This window comes from Microplitis demolitor, chromosome 3 (assembly GCF_026212275.2).
Source record: "Microplitis demolitor isolate Queensland-Clemson2020A chromosome 3, iyMicDemo2.1a, whole genome shotgun sequence".
NCBI lineage: Eukaryota > Metazoa > Arthropoda > Insecta > Hymenoptera > Braconidae > Microplitis > Microplitis demolitor.
In genome coordinates, this window is record NC_068547.1 from 7324781 (window position 1) to 7346990 (window position 22210).

Consider the following 22210-nt stretch of genomic DNA (forward strand, 5'->3'; position numbering starts at 1 on the left):
AAAAAATAAATTGTCGCTTCAAGTTTCTAGTTTTTAGATCCGGGCGTCAAAATTTTTTATCCTGCACGGTTCCGAAATAATCTTAAGAAAACCAACGCAAGAAATATTTTTAAAATTTTTGCTCGTCTTAAAAAAGGTCTATAAGCTCCAATGAATTGTTTTTTACAATCTAACCTCGAACTTCATTTAGGTAATTTAATGCCCTTTAATTTGCTGCCCTCAAAAAGTCTCTTCGACTATTTGGCGCGGAGTTATCATTGGTCAAAGTAAAAAAATCCGTTTTGACTTTAACAATCAATAACTCAAGACATATTGGTCGTACACAATACGGAAGTAGGGTTTGAAAAATTGCGAAAGATTTTCTATGAGATACAATTAGTGGCTTTCGATGATAATATTTTTTTTGAAGTGATGATGTTGATTAAAAATCAGGTAAAAATTTGCATACATATACTTTCCCGCTTCACAGTATTATTTAAATTATTTATTTTGTATATATACAACATAAATGTTTTAGCTAATAATAAATCTACCTTAAGAGTATTTGTCAAACAAAATAAATAAACAATGGTTACACTTTTTAAAATTGTCATTTATTTAAATTTTAACAGATTGATGATAGTATTAAATATTTGCAACAATAATGGAAGGTTTTAATAGTTATGGGCATTGATACATTCCACTGTATAACTATTAACTTTAATAACTATCTTACTCTTCTACTGTTATAATTATTATTATTTTAATTTAAGTATTAAGACGGAGATCTCAACTTGAACATTACATATTTCTTGTAAAAAAATTTTCAGCCTTCTGAAAAAAATATTAAATTTGGCCATAAAGTATTCATATTGGCAAATATCTTTTTACTTATTTATTTTTTTCAATCGCTTTTATAATAATTGATAACTATCAATTAAATATTTTCAACAGATAGCTGATTAGATTAGATACTTTTTTTCATGCCATGCAAAACAATGTTTTTCGAACACTAAATTTATTCGAAGTTTTTTTTATTTAATTCTTAATATAATCAATATAAAAAGTCAATCAATTTCTTAAAGGAAACATGATACTGATGCTTGATTTTTGTGAACGTTTGTAATTTTATATCACTATAGTAATTACTTGGTTTAAATAACTTTGAACGATCTGTACAAAAGTAAATAATCTAATGTACATTATCGATTTTCTATGACTTTTGAATGATTTGTTATTAGTAGTTATTAAATTAATTTAAAACAACATAGTATCTTTTGATGATATTTTTTTACTGCTGTTATCATTAACATCGCCATCATCATCATCGTTATCATAATTGTCATTGTTGTCATCGTTATCATTGTCGACATCTTCATCATGAATGACATCTTCATCATCCTTTTTATCATCATCATCATCATCATTGTTATTATAACTATTGTAATCATTGTCTTCTTTATCTTCATCTCCATCTTCATCTATATTTTCATTTTCTTTTTTTTTCTTATTTAACATATTTTTTGATTTGTCAATTGCAATTTTATCATTATTTAAATCAACTTGTTTACTTTCATCAAGAGCATTATAATTTTCAGGTACAATTTTGACAATTTTTTCTTTGTGTTCGTCAATGTTGCCATTGATTTCCTTTGAGTTCTATGAAAATAACAAAAAAAATATAAATATATATATAGTTATGAAAAAAGAACAAAAAATCTGTCTATCGGTTGACCCTGCGGGCCAGCCCCAAAACTTCCCGCTGTTTTCGAGCTCAAAGAGCTCGAAAACATTGGTGTGCATACATTTTCGAGCTCTTCGAGGTTATTTAGAATAATAAATTTAAAACAACTTTTTAAACAGAGAACTTCTATAATAGTAACTTTCACGACCGAAACTCGAGTTTGTACGAATTTCCCCAAAACTCATAAATTAAATTGAAATTGTTTGAATTATAAATATAAATATAAATTCATATTATAGTCATCCCGACGAAAGCTTGGGATTTTTTTCCCATCACGGTTTCTTCTCCCACCCTTTAAATGTTGGTTTTGGTGGCTTTGCGCATGTGCTCATTCTAATATTAGGGTGGAGGAAAAAAGAACTAGTGAGAAAAAAATTCCAAGCTTTCATCGGGACGACTATATCTTAAGACAAATGCAATGGTTAGATTTCTATGAAATTTACTAAAAATGTAATATGTGCTAGTTAAAAAATTAAAACTCAAATTAATATTCAAGACCCAAATAAAATTTTTTTTTAACACACTCAAATTTTTTCATAATTAATCATTTAAAGCAGTGGAGCCGGAACTAGTGGTTAATAGAACAATTCCACCAAATAAAGTTATTTTTACGGAGTGACCCTCGTCGATTTGGTTCAAACTTTGCGGAGCCGTTCTATATATTCAAGAAAAAATTTTCTGAAAATTTGAGCCCTTAATATGAAGCTGTTTCAAAATTATGATTTTGTGAATATTTAAAAAATTTGTGTTTTCAACTTTTTCATTAGTTTTTTTGAAGTGGAAAAATTTTTTTTAAAAATGAGCACATAACAGTTTTTGTAGGAAAAATTCTGAGCTTTCCAATGAAAATATCTATTTTTGATTTTAAGTTACAAAAGACCCTTTAAAATTCGATTAAAGTAGAAAAAACAATTTTTATGACTGTGCGGCGCTTGATACATCTAATTTGATATTTTTTCCTGAAAGCTGAGACTTTTTCCCACAAAATATGTAATTTTCACGATGTGCATATTTTTTATTTTATTTTTTGATTTTATAGTTTTATCGATCTGAAATAGTACATTGTATGGCAACAGATGAAACAAAACGATATCAGACGAGAGTGAATTACGCTGCCCAAGCCGTCGGCAAAAGCTGACAATAGCTGCAGTCTGAAGTCATGTTTCATCTCGTATTACACACAATTTTTTTCATGATTACCTGCATTAAAAATTAGTTTCAGTGTCAGCAACCAGTAAGAATTGAGTTAATTTAAGACCAGTGATGTGATTAAGCATTAGTTTACGCGTAACTTATGATTTGCAATTTATAAAGCAATAACTATAAATGCTATTTATTATTTACACAAATTTTTATAAAACTTAATTACAATGTCAAAACTATCGTTGATGCAAATAACATTAATAGTCTAAAATCACTATACGCCCAGACTTGAAGCTTTGATGCTGGTATCATGAAAAATAATTTTGATTTCTGTTGTCAGAGCTTTACTGCAGAAACTTACTAGAAAACATATCCTTACATCGCATAATTTATACATCCGGGCTATTCAAAATTTTATTGGTATTGATTTCACTTTCATAACCAATGATAACTCTACAGAAAATGAATGTTTTAGACGTACAATACTCTGAGTCAAATACGGTGTAACACACAAGCATTAAAAAAAATTAATGAAAAAATTGAAAACAAAAATTTTTTAAATATTCAAAAAATCATAACTTTAAAACAGCTTTATATTAAGGACTCAAATTTTCCGAGAAATTTGTTTTTGTTTTTTTTTTTTTTTTTTTTTAATATAAAGAACGGCTCCACAAAGTTTGAACCAAATCGACAAGGGTCACTCCGTAAAAATAACTTTATTTGGTGGAATGACCCAAAATAAGAAAATTAACAAGGTCGTTAGGCGATATAATTAGATAAATAAAAGAATCACCGAGAAATACTACACTCCGCAGATTCATTTGAGACTGATGATAATTCTAATACTTTCTTACAGCTGAAATTTGGTCGAGACTGATGAGAGATAGCGTCATTTTCCCAGATAAAACAATTGGGGCTCCAGCATTCTCTTCTAAATTTTCAGTTTGTGTTTTGGAATCCGTAACTAGAAGTTCGCATTGCGACGGAAGTGCACCTTCTAGATAAATCGGTTTAGGTGGTGTTTTCTCACGCTCCGAATGACTAAATAACAATAACAATAAATACATATTATTAAATTGTATATTAATGTACAAATACTTAGCAATCACTTCGTGGTTATCAGGATGTAACTATTTATTTTATATCATTTATCACATAAAGCTTTAATTATATTGTTCAATGAATAATTTACTTGTTAATTTATAAATATGATATGAAATAGTATTAATAAAATAAAAAAAAATATGCTATTTCAAAACTTTCATGTTATTAATTTTGAAATATTACAAGCAGTAAAAATCAATGTACTGTCACACGTGCAAGTATAGACTATATTTCTTAAAGTTTAAAAAAAATAGACAATTTATACAAATTACGCGAACTATTATGATATTTACGACTATCCTCATTTAAAAACTCTAATTAGATCCTAGTATTTTTGATATGTAGTCGTCAACAGAAATTTTTAGTTAACCATAAGAAATTTGAATGTATCTATTAATTATTATTTACTTGAGTGAATGAATAGTAGTTGGTGTTGATGGTCTACTTATTTTTTGTCCACCTTCACAATTTGCAGTCATTTCCATCCCCATGACTTTCACAGTAGGTGATGATCTATCTAATTCTTCTATTTCATTTCTACCAATACTGCAACAACTGCTGTCCAAACATTCTCCCTGTAATTAAAAATATTTATTTATAATTTATTATATTTGGAAACAGTCATTTATTTATTATGATAGTTATATTAAAAAAATAAAATAAAGATCCAAAGAGCTAATAAATATAATTATTATTTATTGAAAATAATAATTACAGAATATAAGTCCACAAAAATATACGTATGTTGTTTTTTTTTATTTTAATTGCCTCCGTGTAAATAAAAAAATAAGCTTATTTTTAATTGATTATTATAAATAAAACTACAAATATAAATCATTTCTAAAAGTGATTAAAAAAAAACACAAACACACACACAAAATCTAAAAAGCCTTTTATTTAGATAAAATGGACTTCCGATTGTTAATAATTATCGGCGAAAAGAACGATACCTTCAAATGAAGGGTTTCATCTGCCGGATCATTGGACTTTGGAGGCCCATCTATTACTTAAAATATAAAATAATATACTTTTCAATTCATTACTGAAAATGAATTCAAATAACAATAATAACAATAACGTTATTAACAATTAAATAACATAAATAACTTTATTACTGATTTAAGTGATAATTGGGGGTCACAGGGTAGGTGAAGCATAAAATAAACACAGCAACGTGCCATCTAGGTTTTTAAAATAACTAAAAATAGAAAATAAAAGAAAAATGATAACATGAACTCTTTCAAACGTGTCTGATAAACCTGTGTATCTTGCTGTGAGTTTGGATTTTGTGCAACTGTACGAGATAGGTTGCCCATTTGTACGACAATTCTCTCCATCGCTGCTTCTGTGTCGGCCAATCGTTGAATTAATTGATCTACCTCTATGTCCCCTGCAGCTTCTAGTGTCCAGCATGTGCAACATTACCACACTGATTCAGAACATTAACTCACGTGCAATTTTATAACGATTATTATTATTATAATTTATTATATTATATAATACTTTTTTTAGCTGTTTCGATATACTTATGCTGTTAAATGTATATATGTCGTAGACAAATCGTGAAATTAGACAGTTTGTAAACTGTCTAGTTATTTCATGAACTACAGCCAGATCGTGTAATGGTCGATCAGTTACACAAAGTTTCTAAGTTTCTAAAAATTTTAGACAGTTAATGAAAAGTCTAATAGCTGTTTTGCCGATTGTGTAATATCTAGGAATAACGGATTCCTAAAAAGGAGACAACTAAAAAAAGATAAGACATTAGTTGGAGCAGCTAATGTTATTTATTTATAGATAAAATTTCATTTTTTATTTATTTACAAAACTTAAAATATAAAATCATTCGACTTTTTTATTTATTTACACATGGTAAACTCGAGTGACATCTACTGTTGCATAAAACGTCAGCTTTCTTGCACACACACTTTTTTGTAATGCATTACACGCCATAAGCTCTGCACGAGCATTGAAAAAATCCTTGCCCTCAACTGCAATTTTTCACAGCTTTTCTCAGAGGAAGAAGTTTTTCAAGTCTATGTCATCACTATGCGCAACTCTTTATCGTGAACGCGCATGAAACTGTGTTGTTAAGCATGGAAATTGACGTTTTAAAATATTTATTTGTTTTACAAATATTACACGATCGGCAAAACAGCTTTTAGACTTTTCATGAACTGTCTAAAAATTTTAGACACTTCGTGTAACTGATCGACCATTACACGATCTGGCTGCAGTTCATGAAATGACTAGACAGTTCATGAACTGTCTAATTTCACGATCTGTCGACGACATATATACGCATATATATATATATAGATAAGTGCTATTAGACGTTACGTTGTGTTGTATAAAGATACACCAAAAAGAGAGAGAGAGAGATAATAGTTATGTAGTTTTTATTAAAATAAAAGATTGATAGAGCGTTGATTACTAAAAGAAGCCCTTAGTTTATACCGAGCCATAAATAAGAATTTTACTATTATTGTGAAGGTCTACGCTCGTATAAATGAATTAAGTCTAGCTCTAAATTGATTAACTAATACATTTAGTCTCCTAACTTATAAACTCCCATCCTAGTCATTCTACACCAGGTGCTGGGGTATGCACCTGACACCCCCTTAAACGTTACGACCTGAGTCTATTCAAGAGTAGCTCTCGAGACAGTTAGCTACTCTAGGAATAGAGGCCTGGCAAATTCTTCTACTGGCGCCCCGGGTTTATAAAAAACCTTAAATTTAAACAACACCACCCTTCGAGGTATACCTTTTGCTCGAAATCGAGTTCGGTAAATCTCGCCGATACATACCCCAAGGATCGACCGAAGTTTACCGTAACTATAAATTAAAGTGATAATAAAATATAAAAATATAAATAAATATTTTATACTTACGGTGCTTTAATTCTTCAATGGTTGGGGTACGTCGAATGGATTCGGGTGATTTTTCTTTACGATAATAAGGCATACCAGTCATAGCTGTTGTTAATATTTTTGGATTAAAAACTCGGTCGCGAAATTCTCTTTCAGCTTCAGGATTTGTATATTCAGGATAAATTTCATTGTTTGAATTTTTTCTTAATATCTGTAAAAATAAATAATAAAATAAAAATAAACAGAAGATTTATATTATTTAAATAAACAAATTTAAATATACCTTGGAGATTGTATAAAGAAAAAATAACAAAATTCCTACGGTATAAAGTGGCATAATAATTCCCATACTGCTACCTCCAGCATGAGGTGTTATTACACGACCTGGACCACCCATTGGTGGTCTCATTTTTTGTACAACTACTTGTTCAGGTCTTCCTTCAACTCTTGGTACAATATGTGAAGAAGGTATTGCTCTACCACGTTCTCTCATTGCTGGATGTAAACCTCCCGCATGAGGAGGTATACGACGTTCCTGTTTAATTGGTGCTAAAAAATAAATAAATTATTTTAACGAATTCATGAACTTTAAAAAATTATTTATAAATTTAACACTCAAATGAATCATTAAGTAAGTATTAATAAGTTTTTTTTGTAAATAAAAAATCATCAGTAATTTTAGGAAACTGTTCTCCGTATAATGTAGACTTTTTGGCAATATACCAAAATTTAATGGACAACTTGAGCTAGCACTCCATATATATATATGCATATATTGACCTTTTCAAAGGTCGAATGCTTTGAATATTATTTAATATTAGTTTACATGAATAATTAGTAATAAAAATCTATTTTATAATAAGCTTGTCACACATTGTTAAAGTACGTTAGATGAGTGAAGCAAACAACACACAAAATATAAACTCTTACTGTGTGACATTAAAATATGATATCTAATAAGATGCGGCGTTCCTAAACGTGATATGGATACTCCAAAATTAATTTTAAGACATAATGAACTATTGAATGACCGAATTTCTTGGAGAACTTGTTTATATGTTTTTCCTAATTTTTCTTCTTTAGCCAAGAATGATGATAAGTCGATACCACAACGCAATAGTACTTGTTCACGACAAAAATTAATACTTTGAGGTGGTAATTTATTTATGTTTACAATATCCCTTACTCGTGGATCAACTTGATGATAATTTAATATATTTTTACACATTTCTTGTAAAATATCCACTGCATTGATATCATTTTCGAATATTAAATCACAGCATGCTAAACAATTAATTTTTATACACAAATATGTTTTATTACTTAAGATTTAAAACTTTTTTTCAATTATTCCTCGTTATTTTAGTTTTAAAAGTTTAAATAATAATTTATACATATATCCATGATGATACTGTGAATAAAATAAACTTACCAGATCCATCAATAGGTGAATGAACGGTATTGGCAGGGCCATTAAGCATAGGATAAAAAATTTTCGGCCATAATATAGCAAAACAACCAGCAACAACTGTTAAAACAAATATTGTTTTACGTGGGCCGAAATCACTTTCACTAGAAATTTTATTTCGTACTGTGTCGTTCGCTATTCGCTGATAATTTCGTGTTCTTTCCATTGTTGTTTATTATTTTTAATAAACTTATAATATATATTTTTTTATTTATTATATTGTTCGCTATATTTTCGAAGTAGTAGCATCCAGGGACACTACTCACCACTGATAATAGTAAGCGACGAGAGAATATAGATCATCAGGCTTTTGCTATTTTTGTCAATAGAGCAAGGTCGTCACGCTCATATTTTGAACCCCCGAACATCCGAGTAGCTTCAAAAATTTTTTTTAATTTTTCTACTTATTTTCAGTATACCAAAAAATCGTTGAAATATTATAATATTTATAGAAAACTTTTTTTGTTTATATTACATAATGAAAAATATACTACTTGCAATAAATAAGATAAATTTTTTACTCATAAATTTCCATTTTTTTTTTTTTTTTTATAAAAAAAATAGTAAATAAAAAAATGCTATCTGGCAGTCAGAATGGAAAGTAGATTTTATAAAAATTATTTTTAAAATTAAGTCCCAATAAGAAATTTAAAAATAATTTTTATTAAAATATTGTGTCAATTTAAAACATTTTATTATTTTATTTTTAAAATACTGTAATTTGCAGAAAATTTTAGCAATTTCTGGTAAAAAAATATCGCAATTTACGGCAAATTTGCTGTAGATTACGGTATTTTGCGGTAAAATACGGTAACTTACTGTGATTCGGGTCCGCTAGGGTACTCTGAATTAATACTGAGAAAAAAAAAACAGATATTGAAAAAAATTTTTACTTTTTAATACAATCAACGAAATTTTATTTATAACTAATACTAAATTGAATCTTTATAGTTTATAATAAATTTAAAATTTACAACAGTCATTTAAATTTATTTGATTTTATCCAGGTGAATAAATTATTCAGGACCACCACGCTGAAATAAAAACAAATAATTATAAACAATTAAGCAACATTAAAAAAAAGCAAAAGTTTTTTATATTATTTTACATTTATGTATGCGATTTCTTTATCGTCAAGTGGTCTTCGTTGATAGCGTTGTGGAATTTGGAAATCTTCAATTGTTGGCAACCTAATTACACCGGGTCCAGTTGTAGCACCTTTTGCACTTGAAAGAGACGCTCCTGACCCTGCAGATGGTGTTGCAGTCACTCCTGTCGCTAAAAAAAAATATATGTAAAAAGTTGTGTTGTTTTAAAATGATCACTTATTATTTTTTCATGTAATTAAGCATTATTTATAAATTAAAAAACCTTTATTACCCCCTTTACGGAACCTTATCATTGGTGAATGAGCTTGAACAACCTGCACATATAGATAAAATTATTAATCTGCTGAAATTACGTGAATAAAATAAAATAGTGTATTTTATAAATAAATATTTTTTACAACTTTTATGTAACATTAAAATATTTTTAAATGAACTAACCTTCCAACTTCGCGAAGCCATTATTGATTAATATACTGTAACTATATATTTATAAATGATTAATATTTCAATCAACGGTGTTATAATAAAAACAACGTGTTAATTCTATCTTGATATACCTAGAACCTTATTCTGATAAATTTTAACAAGAGGGCGCTTAGATGCCAGTCTGTATTTTTTTTTAAATTATCGGCTACTTGTGTTTTGATCAGAACCAAAAATATTAAATTCTATAAAAAAATTAATCTTGATTAAACTATAAAAATTTGAATTTATTATATATAAATAATTTATTTTAATTGTTAATTTCAGGACGTAGATATATTATCCAGTAAATACATTTAAATTGTTAACAATAATAACAATAGGTTATAATAATCAATTGGATTTATCGAATTATTATAATAAAAAAAAATATGTCAACTGAAAGTAATGAAAAATCTGATAGTCTTGATAACTCAGAAAATGATTCACGTTCTTCGGATTGGTATAATGAACGAGCAGAGAGAAATCGTCAACGTGCATTATTGTTAAAAAAGTCAAAACTTATTGCTCATCCCCATGTAGAAGGGTAAGTTGGAATTTTTTTTTTATTTATTTACTGTTAACAGTTTTAAATTTACTTACATTTTTTATTATTCTAATTACATAATAAATTTATTTAGCAAAGATGAGAATGATAAAACATCACAAGGTAGATCCATTAAAGTACAAGGACAAAAAGTTATTGATACTGGAGGTGGTTTTTTAATTGAAGATGATGATGCTTTGGAACAGGAGATGGTAACTTTTTTTTATAAAATTTTATAAATTATTAGTATATACTCATTGATAAGATATTAATGTAAGTGCTTAAATCATTTTATTATAGTTGAAAATAGTTGATATACCTGCACCAATAGTAGTAAATTTACCACAATGTGAGGAATGTAAAAAAGAATTTAAAGATTCATATCTTTTGCAAAAATTTGATTATGTTGTTTGTGATGCATGCAGGTATAATATTCCAATATTTTATTAAGTAATAATAATTATTGTTTGCAGAAATCAATTATTTACTGTTATTTTTTTTCTCAATGTATTTATATTTGAAATAATTTTAGAGAACCAGATGAAAAACATTCACTTATAACTAGAACAGAAGCAAAAGAAGAATATTTATTAAAAGACTGCGATCTTGATAAAAGAGAACCAAATTTGAAATATATTATTAAAAAAAATCCACACAATCCACGTTGGGGTGAAATGAAACTGTATTTACATCTGCAAATTGAAAAACGAGCTTTAGAAGTATGGGGTACCGAAGAAGCTTTGTTAGCAGAACGTGAAAAACGTGATATGAAACGTCAAGATACAAAAGTTAAGAAATATAATAAAAAAGTAGGGAAGCTGTTATTTAATTTACGATACTTAAATATTTTATTTTTTAGTAATAAATTATATGTAAAAATTTTTGGTTTTTTTTTTTTTTTTTTTTTTTTTTTCAGCTCAAGCAGTTAAGAATGGAAGTAAGAAGTTCTATTTATGATAAAACTAAAAAAGCATCTCACATTCATAAATTTGGTAGAGATACGTATAATGAAGAAGACGATACATATTCTCGAGTTTGTGTTGAGTGTAATTATGAAGAAACTTTTGAGAAAATGTGAACGAATAATTTTTTTTTCCTTTTTTACATAACTTTGTCAACAATTATCGAAAAAATTTTAAAACCGATTTATTGATCAAAATACTCATAAATAATCCGTGTATAGTAATTATATAACATATAGTTTTAGTAACAACTTACATAAAAGTTTATTTAATATTAAGATTATGTGAAAAATAAAATAAAATATTTTTTTATACAGTATTAAAACGTAAAATTTAAATGATTAATTTTTACGTCTATCTACATTATTCTATACATTTTTTGTAATACCGAGCAAAACAAAATTATATCATATAGGATATTGCTTGTTAAATTTAAAAAATTAATGTACAAATAATCACTCATGCTTTTATATTAAACGAATAATGTTTCATTCTATAATAAGTTATAAATAATTTGTGATCAATAAATGCAAACAAAAGTATATAATGTATTTCTTAAATTACTAAAATAACATTTGTCTAAGTTTCACGATTTTATCAATTGATTTTTTTTTCACGTATATACTAACTATAAATAACATTTATGCATATCAAATGAATTTTATTTTAAATTTAAGCATTAAAATTTTTAATTAATTTTATATCGCTTGATTTAATCAAAAAAGCATAATTATTGATCATCGCGGCAGTCATAAATTCTCATAAATTTATAATTTAACTCACAGTAAAAATGAAGAAAAAAAATAGTGAAACATGAGCTATAACTAACGCTAAGGCTAACTAGTGTCATTCGTTCTTTCAAATTGTGGAGTCGTTAAAGTATTTGGCACCGTTAAACATAATCTTTCACTTCCTGATGATTTTACTGGATTACAAACTGTCGTAGATGATCTAAAAATAAATTAAAATTATAATAAATATTTTTTAATCGGATATAAGATTGATTAGTTATAAAAATTATTACCGATTATGTCTAAGATGACTTCTGACTAGATGACCGGCAGTTAGTGCAGCCATAAGAGATAGCTCTCCGGCAAGAACAGTGGCACAAACAATTCGTGCTAATTTATTAGCATTTTTACCGGGTTCTTCTTCATGCGCACCTTTAACACCCAACATTGCAAGACAAGCACTTTGTGCTGGTAATCCAGTACCACCTCCCACCGTACCTATTTCAATACTAGGCATTGTACAAGAAACATATAAATCATTTCCATCTTCACCCCAAGGTTCCATAAGTGTTATACAATTACTACTTCCAACATTTTGTGCTGGATCCTGCCCTGTCGCAATATAAATTGCGGTAACAACATTTGCAGCATGAGCATTAAAACCTCCGATACTACCAGCAACTGCAGATCCAATCATATTTTTACTAATGTTAACATCTACTAATGAGTGAACTGAAGTTTTCAACACAGTTGTAACAATTTCAGCTGGTACAACAGCTTCGCATACAACACTTTTTCCTCTTCCTTCAATCCAATTGACTGCTGCTGGTTTTTTATCAGCACAAAAATTACCACTCAGTGATAATATTTCCATATCCGAAAAATATATTTGTACACATTGCAATGATTTTTCAGTTCCTTTTGATAACATATTCATCCCCATCGCGTCACCAGTTTTAGCAACAAATCTTATAAACAAATGTCTACCAGCAATACGAACGTGAATTTTAGTTAATCTGGCAAATCTACTTGTTTCATCAAAAGTCCTTTTCATTTCAGCAAAATTATTAGAATCTTGCATCCATGCCATGGCTTCACTTGCACGCACAATATTTGGAAATCTTACAACTGGACCTCGAGTCATTCCATCAGCAACGACACGACTTGTTATACCGCATTTAGACAATGCTCTACTTCCTCGATTCGTTGATGCAACAAGACATCCTTCTGTTGTTGCCATTGGTATATGAAATAATTCACCATCAATTAATAGTGGACCTGCTATTCCAACAGGAACAGGTATATATCCAATAACATTTTCACAACAAGCTCCCAATACTTTAGCATAATCATAACTCTTGTAGGGTAAATCAGATAATTCATCGGTAAATTTTGCAGCAGCACTGACTAATAAACGACGAATACCAACACCCCGTTCCATATTATCGACTGCTTTCTCCAATTGATAAGCAGGAATATATTTATGTTGCACTAATAGAATTACTTCTTTGTCTGTTAATGCACTGGCTCCCAACTAAAATAAATAAATAATTATAATTAAAATAATAATAAATTTTTAGGCAGTATAGAGCACATCTATAATATTTCAAGTTATAATAAAAATTTTAAAATATATATATTCTAATTATTAACTCTTACTTCAGAACGATATATTGCTAAGCATTCTTCAACACTACGAGGCTCACGTTCTTCTAAATAAGGTGATAAATCATTATTGACTTCATCAGTATTATTATAAATTCTAACATCAGTTTGTACTTCTTTATCTTCAAGTTCAATATGACTTTCATTACCAACTTCAATCCAATTATCACTCATTTCCGATAAAGGAAATATAGGATTATGAATACTTGGTAAATTATTACCAAATCTTTGTCTCAAAGAAACATTAAGAGATGTAGCGTGCATTTTATCAATACTTTCATCTGTTGATTGTGTTTCAGGCGAAGTTTCCTCTTCTTCTTTAAATTGTAATTGTTTGGCAATATCACCTTTGTCTTCAATAAACATAAATTTAAGCGCTAACGCTAGTAGAAGAATTAAAATAACAATATTATCTGCACTGATGGATAGCCAATTCATAAAGTGTTCTGTCAAGTCATCTGGTGTTTTTGATTTATTGTGACTTGTTATAACAACGTGTGAATTTATTGGTAAAGACGTTACTTCTACTGGATTATCATCATCACTGTGTTTAAATGGCCAACGACTGCAAATATTATAAGCACTTATTATTTATAACTATATTTAAATAAAATTAAAACAACATAATAAATAATATTTTAGTTATAAAAGAGAACCATGTGAATTCGTGGGTGTTCATTCACAAACTGAATAGTCAACTACCTTGACATCTTCAAGTGATAAGACTTTCGTCTACCATTCATAAAAAAAAAAAAAAAAAAAAAAAAAAAAAAAAAAAAACTATTTGTTGATTTTTTCGTTATATTCTACGAACAGAATCTTTTGTCCAAAAGTTATCATTATCATACTTATGAAATATTTAACTTGACGTAATATATTTTTATTTTTTATTCAAATAGTTATCGATACTAAGAATTATCTATATCAATAATATATATATATATATATATATAATTATTATATTATTTTAAGACATTCATGACGTAGTATATAAAAATAAAAATTTTTTTAAATTTTGTTTTGAATGTAAAACATGAATGATTTTTTATCTCTATGATCTGTTACGTGGTGAACCTGACCTGCTAAATAAACTGACAAAGGACTATCTAACAATAAACGTTAGGGTAGAAAAAAAGGTCAGATAAGATAACATAAAAATTGACAAACTTTTCGCACAAATAAAATTCATATCTTTATAAGTTTTTTTAAATTTCAAATAAATAATAAAAAAAATATAAAAAATATGATGCTTATTAATTCGAAAGTAATCATTAGCAATTACTAATATTTCCAATCATTTATTGTAAGAATGAAAATAATTTTTTTTCGCCTTGAAGAACAAGGTCATTTACATGATTCTTTTTACTATCAAAATAGATAAATTACTCAATAATTAATCAAATAATAATTATATTCACTACATAACATGAGCACGCAATTTTATTGATTTATTTTTTCTCGTTTCTTTAAGATAAATAGAACGGATATTACAACATTTAAATTGAACAATTACGTATTAAAGCGTTAATATTTATTAACAAGTTACTTACCTATGAGCATGTACAACAAAAAGACCTGCGATCATTATTAATTTAACACGTTCTACTACTGGATTTGGCTTTTGATCTTCTTCATTTAATGAGTGTAGCATTAATATTTTATCAGCGCTAAGAGTTCCTACTCCAATATTACTTCTTGAAAGCTGAAAGACAGCATAAAAATTTTAATATTAATGAATAGAAAAAAACTATAAAAAGTAAAAAATATTTATTAATAGTAAAATAAATATAAATATAGTAGACTAAATCTCACCTCGAGTATTAGTGATAAACAAGCAGGATAGAATGTCATAAATACAATATAATTGACAACTATACCAAGACAAGCAAAACTACAAAGTATTTCAAGTCTTTTAACGCCTGATAATGATCCTATTCCAATAAGAAGAATTTCTACAAGAGTATCCAAAGTTATTGTTGGTCCTAAAAGGGACATTCCCCGAGCAATATTTGTCCTAACTTCTTCCTGACTTCTTGAGCTTAATGCCAATTGCGCTAGTACTCCAGCTTTGTTTAAATCAATAAGTAATAAAAAAAAGAACAAAGCATCCCTAAAAATATCAATTATAATTTATTTATTTATTAATAAAAATTGTTTTTTTTTATATATAAATAATATTATCTAAACTAACTTGAGATCGGAAGCATCACTACGACTGAAGTTAACAACACTTGTCGTAAATATAACGCTAGAGAAAACGATGAATAGGATAGCAATACCTAGTAATCAACAACAAGTCGTTCGTTAGTAGGTTCAAAAATATTTTACTATCATTATTTTTTTTTACTCTATATATATATATAGTAGAAAAAAATGAATTATTTAAATTAGAGTATATACATAAAAATTAACAAGAGTAATATATATATTAACATAAAATTAATCTACTATTTATTCATTTCATTAATACGTTTCAATGTCTATAAACATCTTAAGGTAAAGGCAATCATCTTTATTTAAAAATGAATATTAAAATAATTCGGTAATCAAATACATCGCAATCGCGATTCAACTATCAAATGAAACGCTATCGCTTTCCACAGAACTTTCACTGACGCTCAAGGCTTTCACACGAGTACGATGATTCTTCCAAGTACAAGATCCGGTTTTATTAATAGTACAAACTCAATATAAGATTTACATAATTTCATTAATATAATTACTCAAGAAATCAATACTTATATATCTATATATATATATATATATATATATGTATTTTATATTTTACCTAAAATCCATTTAGACCCAAGTTTATAAAGATTACGAAATTGATGATAGCTAAATAAAATAGCTAAACACCGTATTATTGTCATGACAATTACATCTACGGCATTGTGATCCTATAAAAAACAAAACAAAAAAATAAAAGTTATTTTATTAATTTGTTATTACATTTAAAAAAATATTTTAATTATTAAGCCTATCAAATACTTACATCAGAATTACATCGTCCGTTCCAACAATTTGATGTGCCTGATAATCTTTCGTCTTTCGGTAATGAATTACCAGTATCCAAATTGAGCATACAAGCAGTTAATGTTAGTGTTGTGACAATTATTTCTAATGGATGACTAACACAAAATCTACCATGAATTTCAAATAATTTGGCCAACATTTTTTATGCTAAATAATTTTATTTAATTTAAATCAAATAAAATCTGTAAGAAAAGAAAAAGAGAGAGTGGTTCAATTTTAAATTACAGTATAGCTTTCTTTTTTCTGTTATTTTTGTTCATCTAACAACTTGGAATTTTTTTATTTTTTTACCAAGCTATTTTATTATTATTTATTTTAATTCTATTGTTTACAAATACATATGTATGTATTATTTTAAATTTATATTATTGTAATCGTACAAGTAGTTATTAATAATTTGTCCCCCAACAGTTGCGGTCAATATTTTTTCTACAAATAATTAATGTACCATTCTAATTTAATGATGAATACTTAAATCTTCATTTTTTTAATTTATAAAAGTTATTTTTATGATCAACATGTATTTTATGCTTATTAAATAATATACTAATTTTACTTAATGAATCTTTTGTTTAAGTTAAAAAAAAAGTATCATCTTTTGTCACTGCATAAAATAGAAATTAATTAAAATACATTATTTATTAAAAGTTTTACTTTTTTTTATTTCCAAAAATTTTGACATTTAAAAATTAAATTGCTGTCAGACTATTGATTCATTTAGAAGTTCTCGAGATTAAAATTTTTTTTAACTAATCAATTTCATTTTTATAGAACAAATAGTGATATTTTATAAGCTATATTAATAAAAAAAAAAAAAAATTATTAAAAATATTTGAGATGTGTAACTGCACATAGATACACGTGCTAATAACTCATGACGAAACTAATGTCTGCCAAGGTCGCCGACTTTCCGTATATTCCAGTACTTGGCTGAACAATGACCTCTTTTTTATTTCTAACTACTCTACTTAAACTATTTTACATAAAGTACGGGATTCATTTTCATGATTACTTTTTTTTATATTAATCATAATTATACATTATAATATAACTCAACCATTAGAGTAAAGCATTAGAAATGAAAAGTAGTTGAAATAAAGTGAAACTAATAATTTATACATTTTTTTATTCATCTGATTCATGTTAATTATTTAATTGATAAGTACTCAATTTAATTGAATGCTTATAAACATATTGTAATTAAAAATAAAAATTTATCAATTAAATAAGTAACAGTACAATTTTTAAATATTTACTTGCAAAAGGTGGACATACATAATATACGAAAAATATAAATTATTATTAAATGATGTATAGCAAGAATTTGAACAGTACATTCCTGTTATATATCATTTGTTAATTATAATAGATGCAAATGATTAAAATAATATATTATTATTCTTATTATTAGACTTGATGAATGAATAGAATATTGATTATCAAATAATAAATAATAAGCACTAAAATTATAAATTTAGTTGAATAATTCTTATAAATGCTTATTACCATTGTTAATAAGCAACCTATCTGAATCGAGAAAGAGTTTCGACATACAATCTTAAGTATTATATTCTCCACCTTTCTCTTCCGAGATTGACGAGAGTTAAAGTAAAAAATTTACTCATCACTTTAAAATTTACTTAGCTATAGTTACATTAATATGATTTCCTCGTGACAATTTGGCATTTAATAAAATAGGATGTAAGAAAATACATTCCGACGCAGTGTTTAAATTTCCGGAAAAAACTTGCGAAAGCATCACCGAGAAAGCTTTATCATAACGACATACCGTATTTTTTTTTAATGAACCTTGTACGAGACTTACATTGACAAGTATTAGAATAGAATCTGATTAATATATTTAAATAATTAATTTTTAGTTTCGAGTAACGAATCACAATTACTCTGAGTACTTTATTATATTTATTTATGTATTTAATACTATGATTTATTAATTAATACAACGTCATGAGGAATTTTATTAAATAAAAATGTGATTTTTACATACCTCTTATATAAACTGACCAAAAATATCCTATTGAATTTACGTTTTTAATATAAAAACACAAAATTTTAAATTAATTGTACATGATTAATAACAATATTTGTTTTCTATTAATAATAAAAAAAATAACGATTTTTCTTGGTTTTAATTTTTTTTTAATTTCAACAAATTAAAATATGAAATTTCGGACAATAAAAAGTACACACGGACATATTTATATTTAATTAAACTTTAAGACTAATAAAATGATAATTTAAGTCTGCAGGCAAGACAACACAGTATTGTTATTAAATGCGTGCCATATGAACGAATGAACAGAAATCGACTGGCAACAAAAGCCACTTCTTCTTTACTTGTAGTCCGAAACTCTCCCGCTCACTTATATATAATTCTATTTGCATTTAGTGTTGACTACATTCAAACAATTTTCAACTTTAAAATCTATTGATCACTTATGTACGTTTAAAAACATTTTTAAACAATTTATCAGTCAGTTAAATATTGTAGACTATTGTACTGTTTAAATATCATCATTATTAATTTTTAGACAAGAAAGGTCAAATATGATATTTAGATTATTAAATTAATTAATTAATCAACAAACAAAATCAATCGTTATATTCGATTAACAAAAAATTATTTCTTATAAAAACACTATAAAGTAAAAAGCATAATTAATATTTTTAAATGAGAATTTTTTATCTGAATTTATTTAAAAAAAAAACATGAAACTCCATTTATATATATATTCAAATCGCAGTATGATGCTAATATTCTTTAGGTTTTTAGATTTTTTTGTATTTTTAATTTATACCTAAGAAAATAGCTCAACAGGAAAAAATGTTCGTATGTAGAATTTTTTTTTAGAATACAAAATCTTTCGTATAGAAGAGAAATCTCTCTTCGGGAAGGTCAAAATATTTTTCTGGTCTCGAAATAACTTGATCTTAAATCTCCAGTTCTTTTAAGTAATTTTAATGTAAGCAATATAAATTGAATAATTAAATAATACTATAAATCAGTTATCTTTTTTTTTGTGAGCGAACTTTTAACTTTTGAGTTGATCATGCAATTTTTATGAGATTTTTGAACTTAAAATTCCAACAAAAATTTTTAATAAGATAAAGAATGTAACTGTCAACCGATATATATATATATATATATATATATATATATATGCATATTATTGTTTTAATATTATATTTGGCTGACGTATTAAAAATATACGGCTTGTTTTTTATTAATAAAATTAAATATCCGTTATATAGTAAGACTAAATTAATTTATTATAATGACGTTTATGATAATATTAAATAGCAATATTTGAATAAATAAAACTATATAATAAGATAAATTTTTTACGATTGACGTAAAATCACAATCTAAGTAAATTTTTCAAATTACTCCAAGTAAATTTATCAGTACAAAAATGTTATTAGTCAGTTGTCACGTAAAAATAAAATAACATGTTATTAAATTATATATCTGTATAATATCAACGAAGTATTTACAAAATAAAAATATCTAATGTAATAAAATGTTATTGTTTATTTACATAAAGTACACAAAACCAAAATATTTCCAAAACTATGTACGCGCATAGTTAAAAGATAAATTGTTTAATTAATTATGAATAAATTCTTTGGTTACTTTACAATTGAAGAAGTTTATGTTTATGACGGCTTAATGATTAGTAATACTGATATAGACAAAATAAAAGTGAAAGATATGATAAAGTATCACTTAATTTAAACTTCCTTTTCGCAAATTACATCAAGAGTGTGATCGTTTTAGTTATACTGACCGTGGCCCCTTTCTGTCAAAGTTTTTAATGTATGATTTAAGGATTGGATGATCAACATATGACCGTAATTATTTAATAGATTCAATATTTATTATTGTATGTTCAATTGTTCATAAACTTGATCTTGAAATTAAGTATTTTTACATTTTTTTTTTTTTTTTTTCTTTTTTTTTTCAGACATATTAATTACTTCTGTTTTAAATTCCATTTAAATTCATACAATCTGACATGAATTTATTGTTGTTTTAATAAATTATTTCAAAAAGCATAATTTATTTTAGTTTACTCCTTTTTTGGATAATTTAAAAACTTTCAACATTAATCTTTTAAATGTGATATTTTTTTTTAAAACCCGAAAAAATAATTTAGATCCGTGGAGACCGAAATCCCGTATTCTACAGACACATCAATTCCGTTTTTTTTTGTTATTTAGATCTATGAAACCTCTCTAGATCTATTTAAATGAAAACTAAGAAAGCATATATTTGAAGTGTATCAAATTTCGATTTTTAAAAAAATTTAGATCTAATAAGAAAAAAAAAAATCATAATAAATTTTTAGATCGAAATGTAAATTTTTCTGAAAAGATTTAGGATGATTCTATTGGGATCATTGGAAATGTAAAATTTTTTAAAATTAAATTTACGTGAACTGATTATCTCTGTTTAGATCTAAATAATCTATTCGGAAAAAATTAAATAAGTAAAAAAGGAAAACTAAATAACTTAAAAAGATCAATGATAAAGATTATTCAACTTGTGCAAAAGACAAATGATTTTTTAGGATTAAAAAAACTTAAATAACATATCAATAACTAACTATATTTAAGTGTAAATTAACAATTGTTATTATTATATAAAATATGTTTGATTATTTATATTATTTTAAGGGTCGGCAGTACTAAGCGAAATTTCGAATTTTACTTTTCTAAATACGTCGAATAATTATGTCACTCAACTAATAAAAATCTTCCGAAAAGTTTGTCTTACAGATTTTTTCGGAAGCTATGAAAATTTCTGTATTAACAATTGGTTACTATATTAAAAGAAAAGTAAAATTTTAAAAATCTGTTAGAACGACCCAGCTTTAAGAACAAGATTTTTCAAATAATGAACATTGAAAACTTTGACTAAAATTGCATCATTTCTCGAAAACGTTTCATTAATTAAAAATTTCAATTTTAAAATAATAAAAATAACTTAAAATTTAAAAAATTTATTTAATACTCTAATATACAAAATAAATATATTTACTTTTTCTTTCAATTCTCGGTCGTTGAATTGGGACCACATAAAATTACGACAGTTGACTGGTAAATACATTATAATATTATATGATCTTAAAATTACGCAAATACTAAATTGATAAACTTACCAATTGAATAATAGCTTTTTTTTCAATCTATTATTGTATGATTTTTTAAATACTATATTTAATAAATATAAAATATTTGCGCAATAATTTACATACTTAAAATTTACTATTTTCACTGTGAACTACATCAATGATTTAGAGTGTAGGTTAAACATACAGATTCGATTCTAGCGCCATCGAACAACTAATATTGCAGTTATTTTTT

At 26.2% G+C, this 22210-nt stretch overlaps 4 protein-coding genes across 10 annotated transcripts; 1 reads left to right on the plus strand and 3 right to left on the minus strand.

The window, feature by feature from the left end:
- Positions 1-571: 571 nt before the first annotated feature.
- LOC103572661 (resistance to inhibitors of cholinesterase protein 3) lies at positions 572-8599 on the minus strand. Of its 3 annotated transcripts, none has more exons than XM_014440574.2 (8): positions 8275-8599; positions 7773-8126; positions 7126-7391; positions 6864-7053; positions 4921-4976; positions 4379-4545; positions 3721-3907; positions 572-1638 (listed from the first exon to the last, which is right to left on the minus strand). In XM_014440574.2, the coding sequence occupies exons 1-8, from the start codon at positions 8474-8476 to the stop codon at positions 1237-1239; spliced, it is 1824 nt and encodes a 607-aa protein (XP_014296060.2). In that variant the 5' UTR covers positions 8477-8599; the 3' UTR covers positions 572-1236. The 3 variants fall into 3 exon arrangements, with proteins under 3 accessions (XP_014296060.2, XP_008549589.1, XP_014296061.1); XM_008551367.3 differs by lacking the exon at positions 4921-4976 and adding an exon at positions 5230-5369 and having other exon boundaries at positions 8275-8598; XM_014440575.2 differs by lacking the exons at positions 4921-4976; positions 7773-8126 and adding an exon at positions 5230-5369 and having other exon boundaries at positions 8275-8595.
- A 587-nt stretch (positions 8600-9186) lies between these two features.
- LOC103572659 (alpha-ketoglutarate dehydrogenase component 4) lies at positions 9187-10004 on the minus strand. Of its 3 annotated transcripts, none has more exons than XM_008551363.3 (4): positions 9858-10004; positions 9691-9733; positions 9419-9582; positions 9187-9344 (listed from the first exon to the last, which is right to left on the minus strand). In XM_008551363.3, exons 1-4 carry the CDS (start codon positions 9876-9878, stop codon positions 9327-9329), a joined length of 246 nt encoding a protein of 81 aa, XP_008549585.1. In that variant the 5' UTR covers positions 9879-10004; the 3' UTR covers positions 9187-9326. The 3 variants fall into 3 exon arrangements, with proteins under 3 accessions (XP_008549585.1, XP_008549584.1, XP_008549583.1); XM_008551362.3 differs by having other exon boundaries at positions 9419-9588; positions 9858-10001; XM_008551361.3 differs by having other exon boundaries at positions 9419-9588; positions 9682-9733; positions 9858-10001.
- On the plus strand, positions 9561-11618 carry LOC103572660 (DNA repair protein complementing XP-A cells homolog). Its single transcript, XM_008551364.2, has 6 exons — positions 9561-9650; positions 10170-10428; positions 10523-10640; positions 10729-10853; positions 10961-11237; positions 11345-11618. Exons 2-6 carry the CDS (start codon positions 10274-10276, stop codon positions 11504-11506), a joined length of 837 nt encoding a protein of 278 aa, XP_008549586.1. The 5' UTR covers positions 9561-9650; positions 10170-10273; the 3' UTR covers positions 11507-11618.
- Positions 11619-11836: 218 nt separating this feature from the next.
- Positions 11837-22195, minus strand: LOC103572658 (3-hydroxy-3-methylglutaryl-coenzyme A reductase). Of its 3 annotated transcripts, XM_053737681.1 has the most exons (10): positions 22006-22195; positions 21885-21940; positions 16782-17004; positions 16575-16686; positions 15978-16065; positions 15599-15896; positions 15337-15488; positions 13781-14351; positions 12415-13655; positions 11837-12341 (listed from the first exon to the last, which is right to left on the minus strand). In XM_053737681.1, the coding sequence occupies exons 3-10, from the start codon at positions 16959-16961 to the stop codon at positions 12227-12229; spliced, it is 2757 nt and encodes a 918-aa protein (XP_053593656.1). In that variant the 5' UTR covers positions 16962-17004; positions 21885-21940; positions 22006-22195; the 3' UTR covers positions 11837-12226. The 3 variants fall into 3 exon arrangements, with proteins under 3 accessions (XP_053593656.1, XP_053593655.1, XP_008549582.1); XM_053737680.1 differs by lacking the exon at positions 21885-21940; XM_008551360.3 differs by lacking the exons at positions 21885-21940; positions 22006-22195 and adding an exon at positions 18831-19338.
- Between the last annotated feature and the right edge of the window lie 15 nt (positions 22196-22210).

Bases quoted from the DNA above. Each gene is read 5' to 3' on its own strand.
- LOC103572661 (XM_008551367.3), bottom strand. From the start codon at position 8,476: ATGGAAAGAACACGAAATTATCAGCGAATAGCGAACGACACAGTACGA. The intron at 7,392-7,772 runs GTAAGAGTTTAT...TTTATTTTTTAG, and splicing joins TCATATTTTAATGTCACACA to CACCAATTAAACAGGAACGT. The intron at 1,639-3,720 runs GTAAGAAAGTAT...TTATTTTCATAG, and splicing joins GTCTCGACCAAATTTCAGCT to AACTCAAAGGAAATCAATGG.
- LOC103572658 (XM_053737680.1), bottom strand. From the start codon at position 16,961: ATGTTGGCCAAATTATTTGAAATTCATGGTAGATTTTGTGTTAGTCAT. The intron at 16,066-16,574 runs GTAAAATATAAA...GTTGATTACTAG, and splicing joins TGGGTCTAAATGGATTTTAG to GTATTGCTATCCTATTCATC. The intron at 13,656-13,780 runs GTAAGAGTTAAT...TATTTATTTTAG, and splicing joins TAGCAATATATCGTTCTGAA to TTGGGAGCCAGTGCATTAAC.
- LOC103572660 (XM_008551364.2), top strand. From the start codon at position 10,274: ATGTCAACTGAAAGTAATGAAAAATCTGATAGTCTTGATAACTCAGAA. The intron at 10,641-10,728 runs GTAACTTTTTTT...ATTTTATTATAG, and splicing joins ATGCTTTGGAACAGGAGATG to TTGAAAATAGTTGATATACC. The intron at 11,238-11,344 runs GTAGGGAAGCTG...TTTTTTTTTCAG, and splicing joins TTAAGAAATATAATAAAAAA to CTCAAGCAGTTAAGAATGGA.
- LOC103572659 (XM_008551361.3), bottom strand. From the start codon at position 9,878: ATGGCTTCGCGAAGTTGGAAG. The intron at 9,734-9,857 runs GTTAGTTCATTT...CTATATGTGCAG, and splicing joins TGGCTTCGCGAAGTTGGAAG to GTTGTTCAAGCTCATTCACC. The intron at 9,589-9,681 runs GTTTTTTAATTT...ATTTTTTTTTAG, and splicing joins CCGTAAAGGGGGTAATAAAG to CGACAGGAGTGACTGCAACA.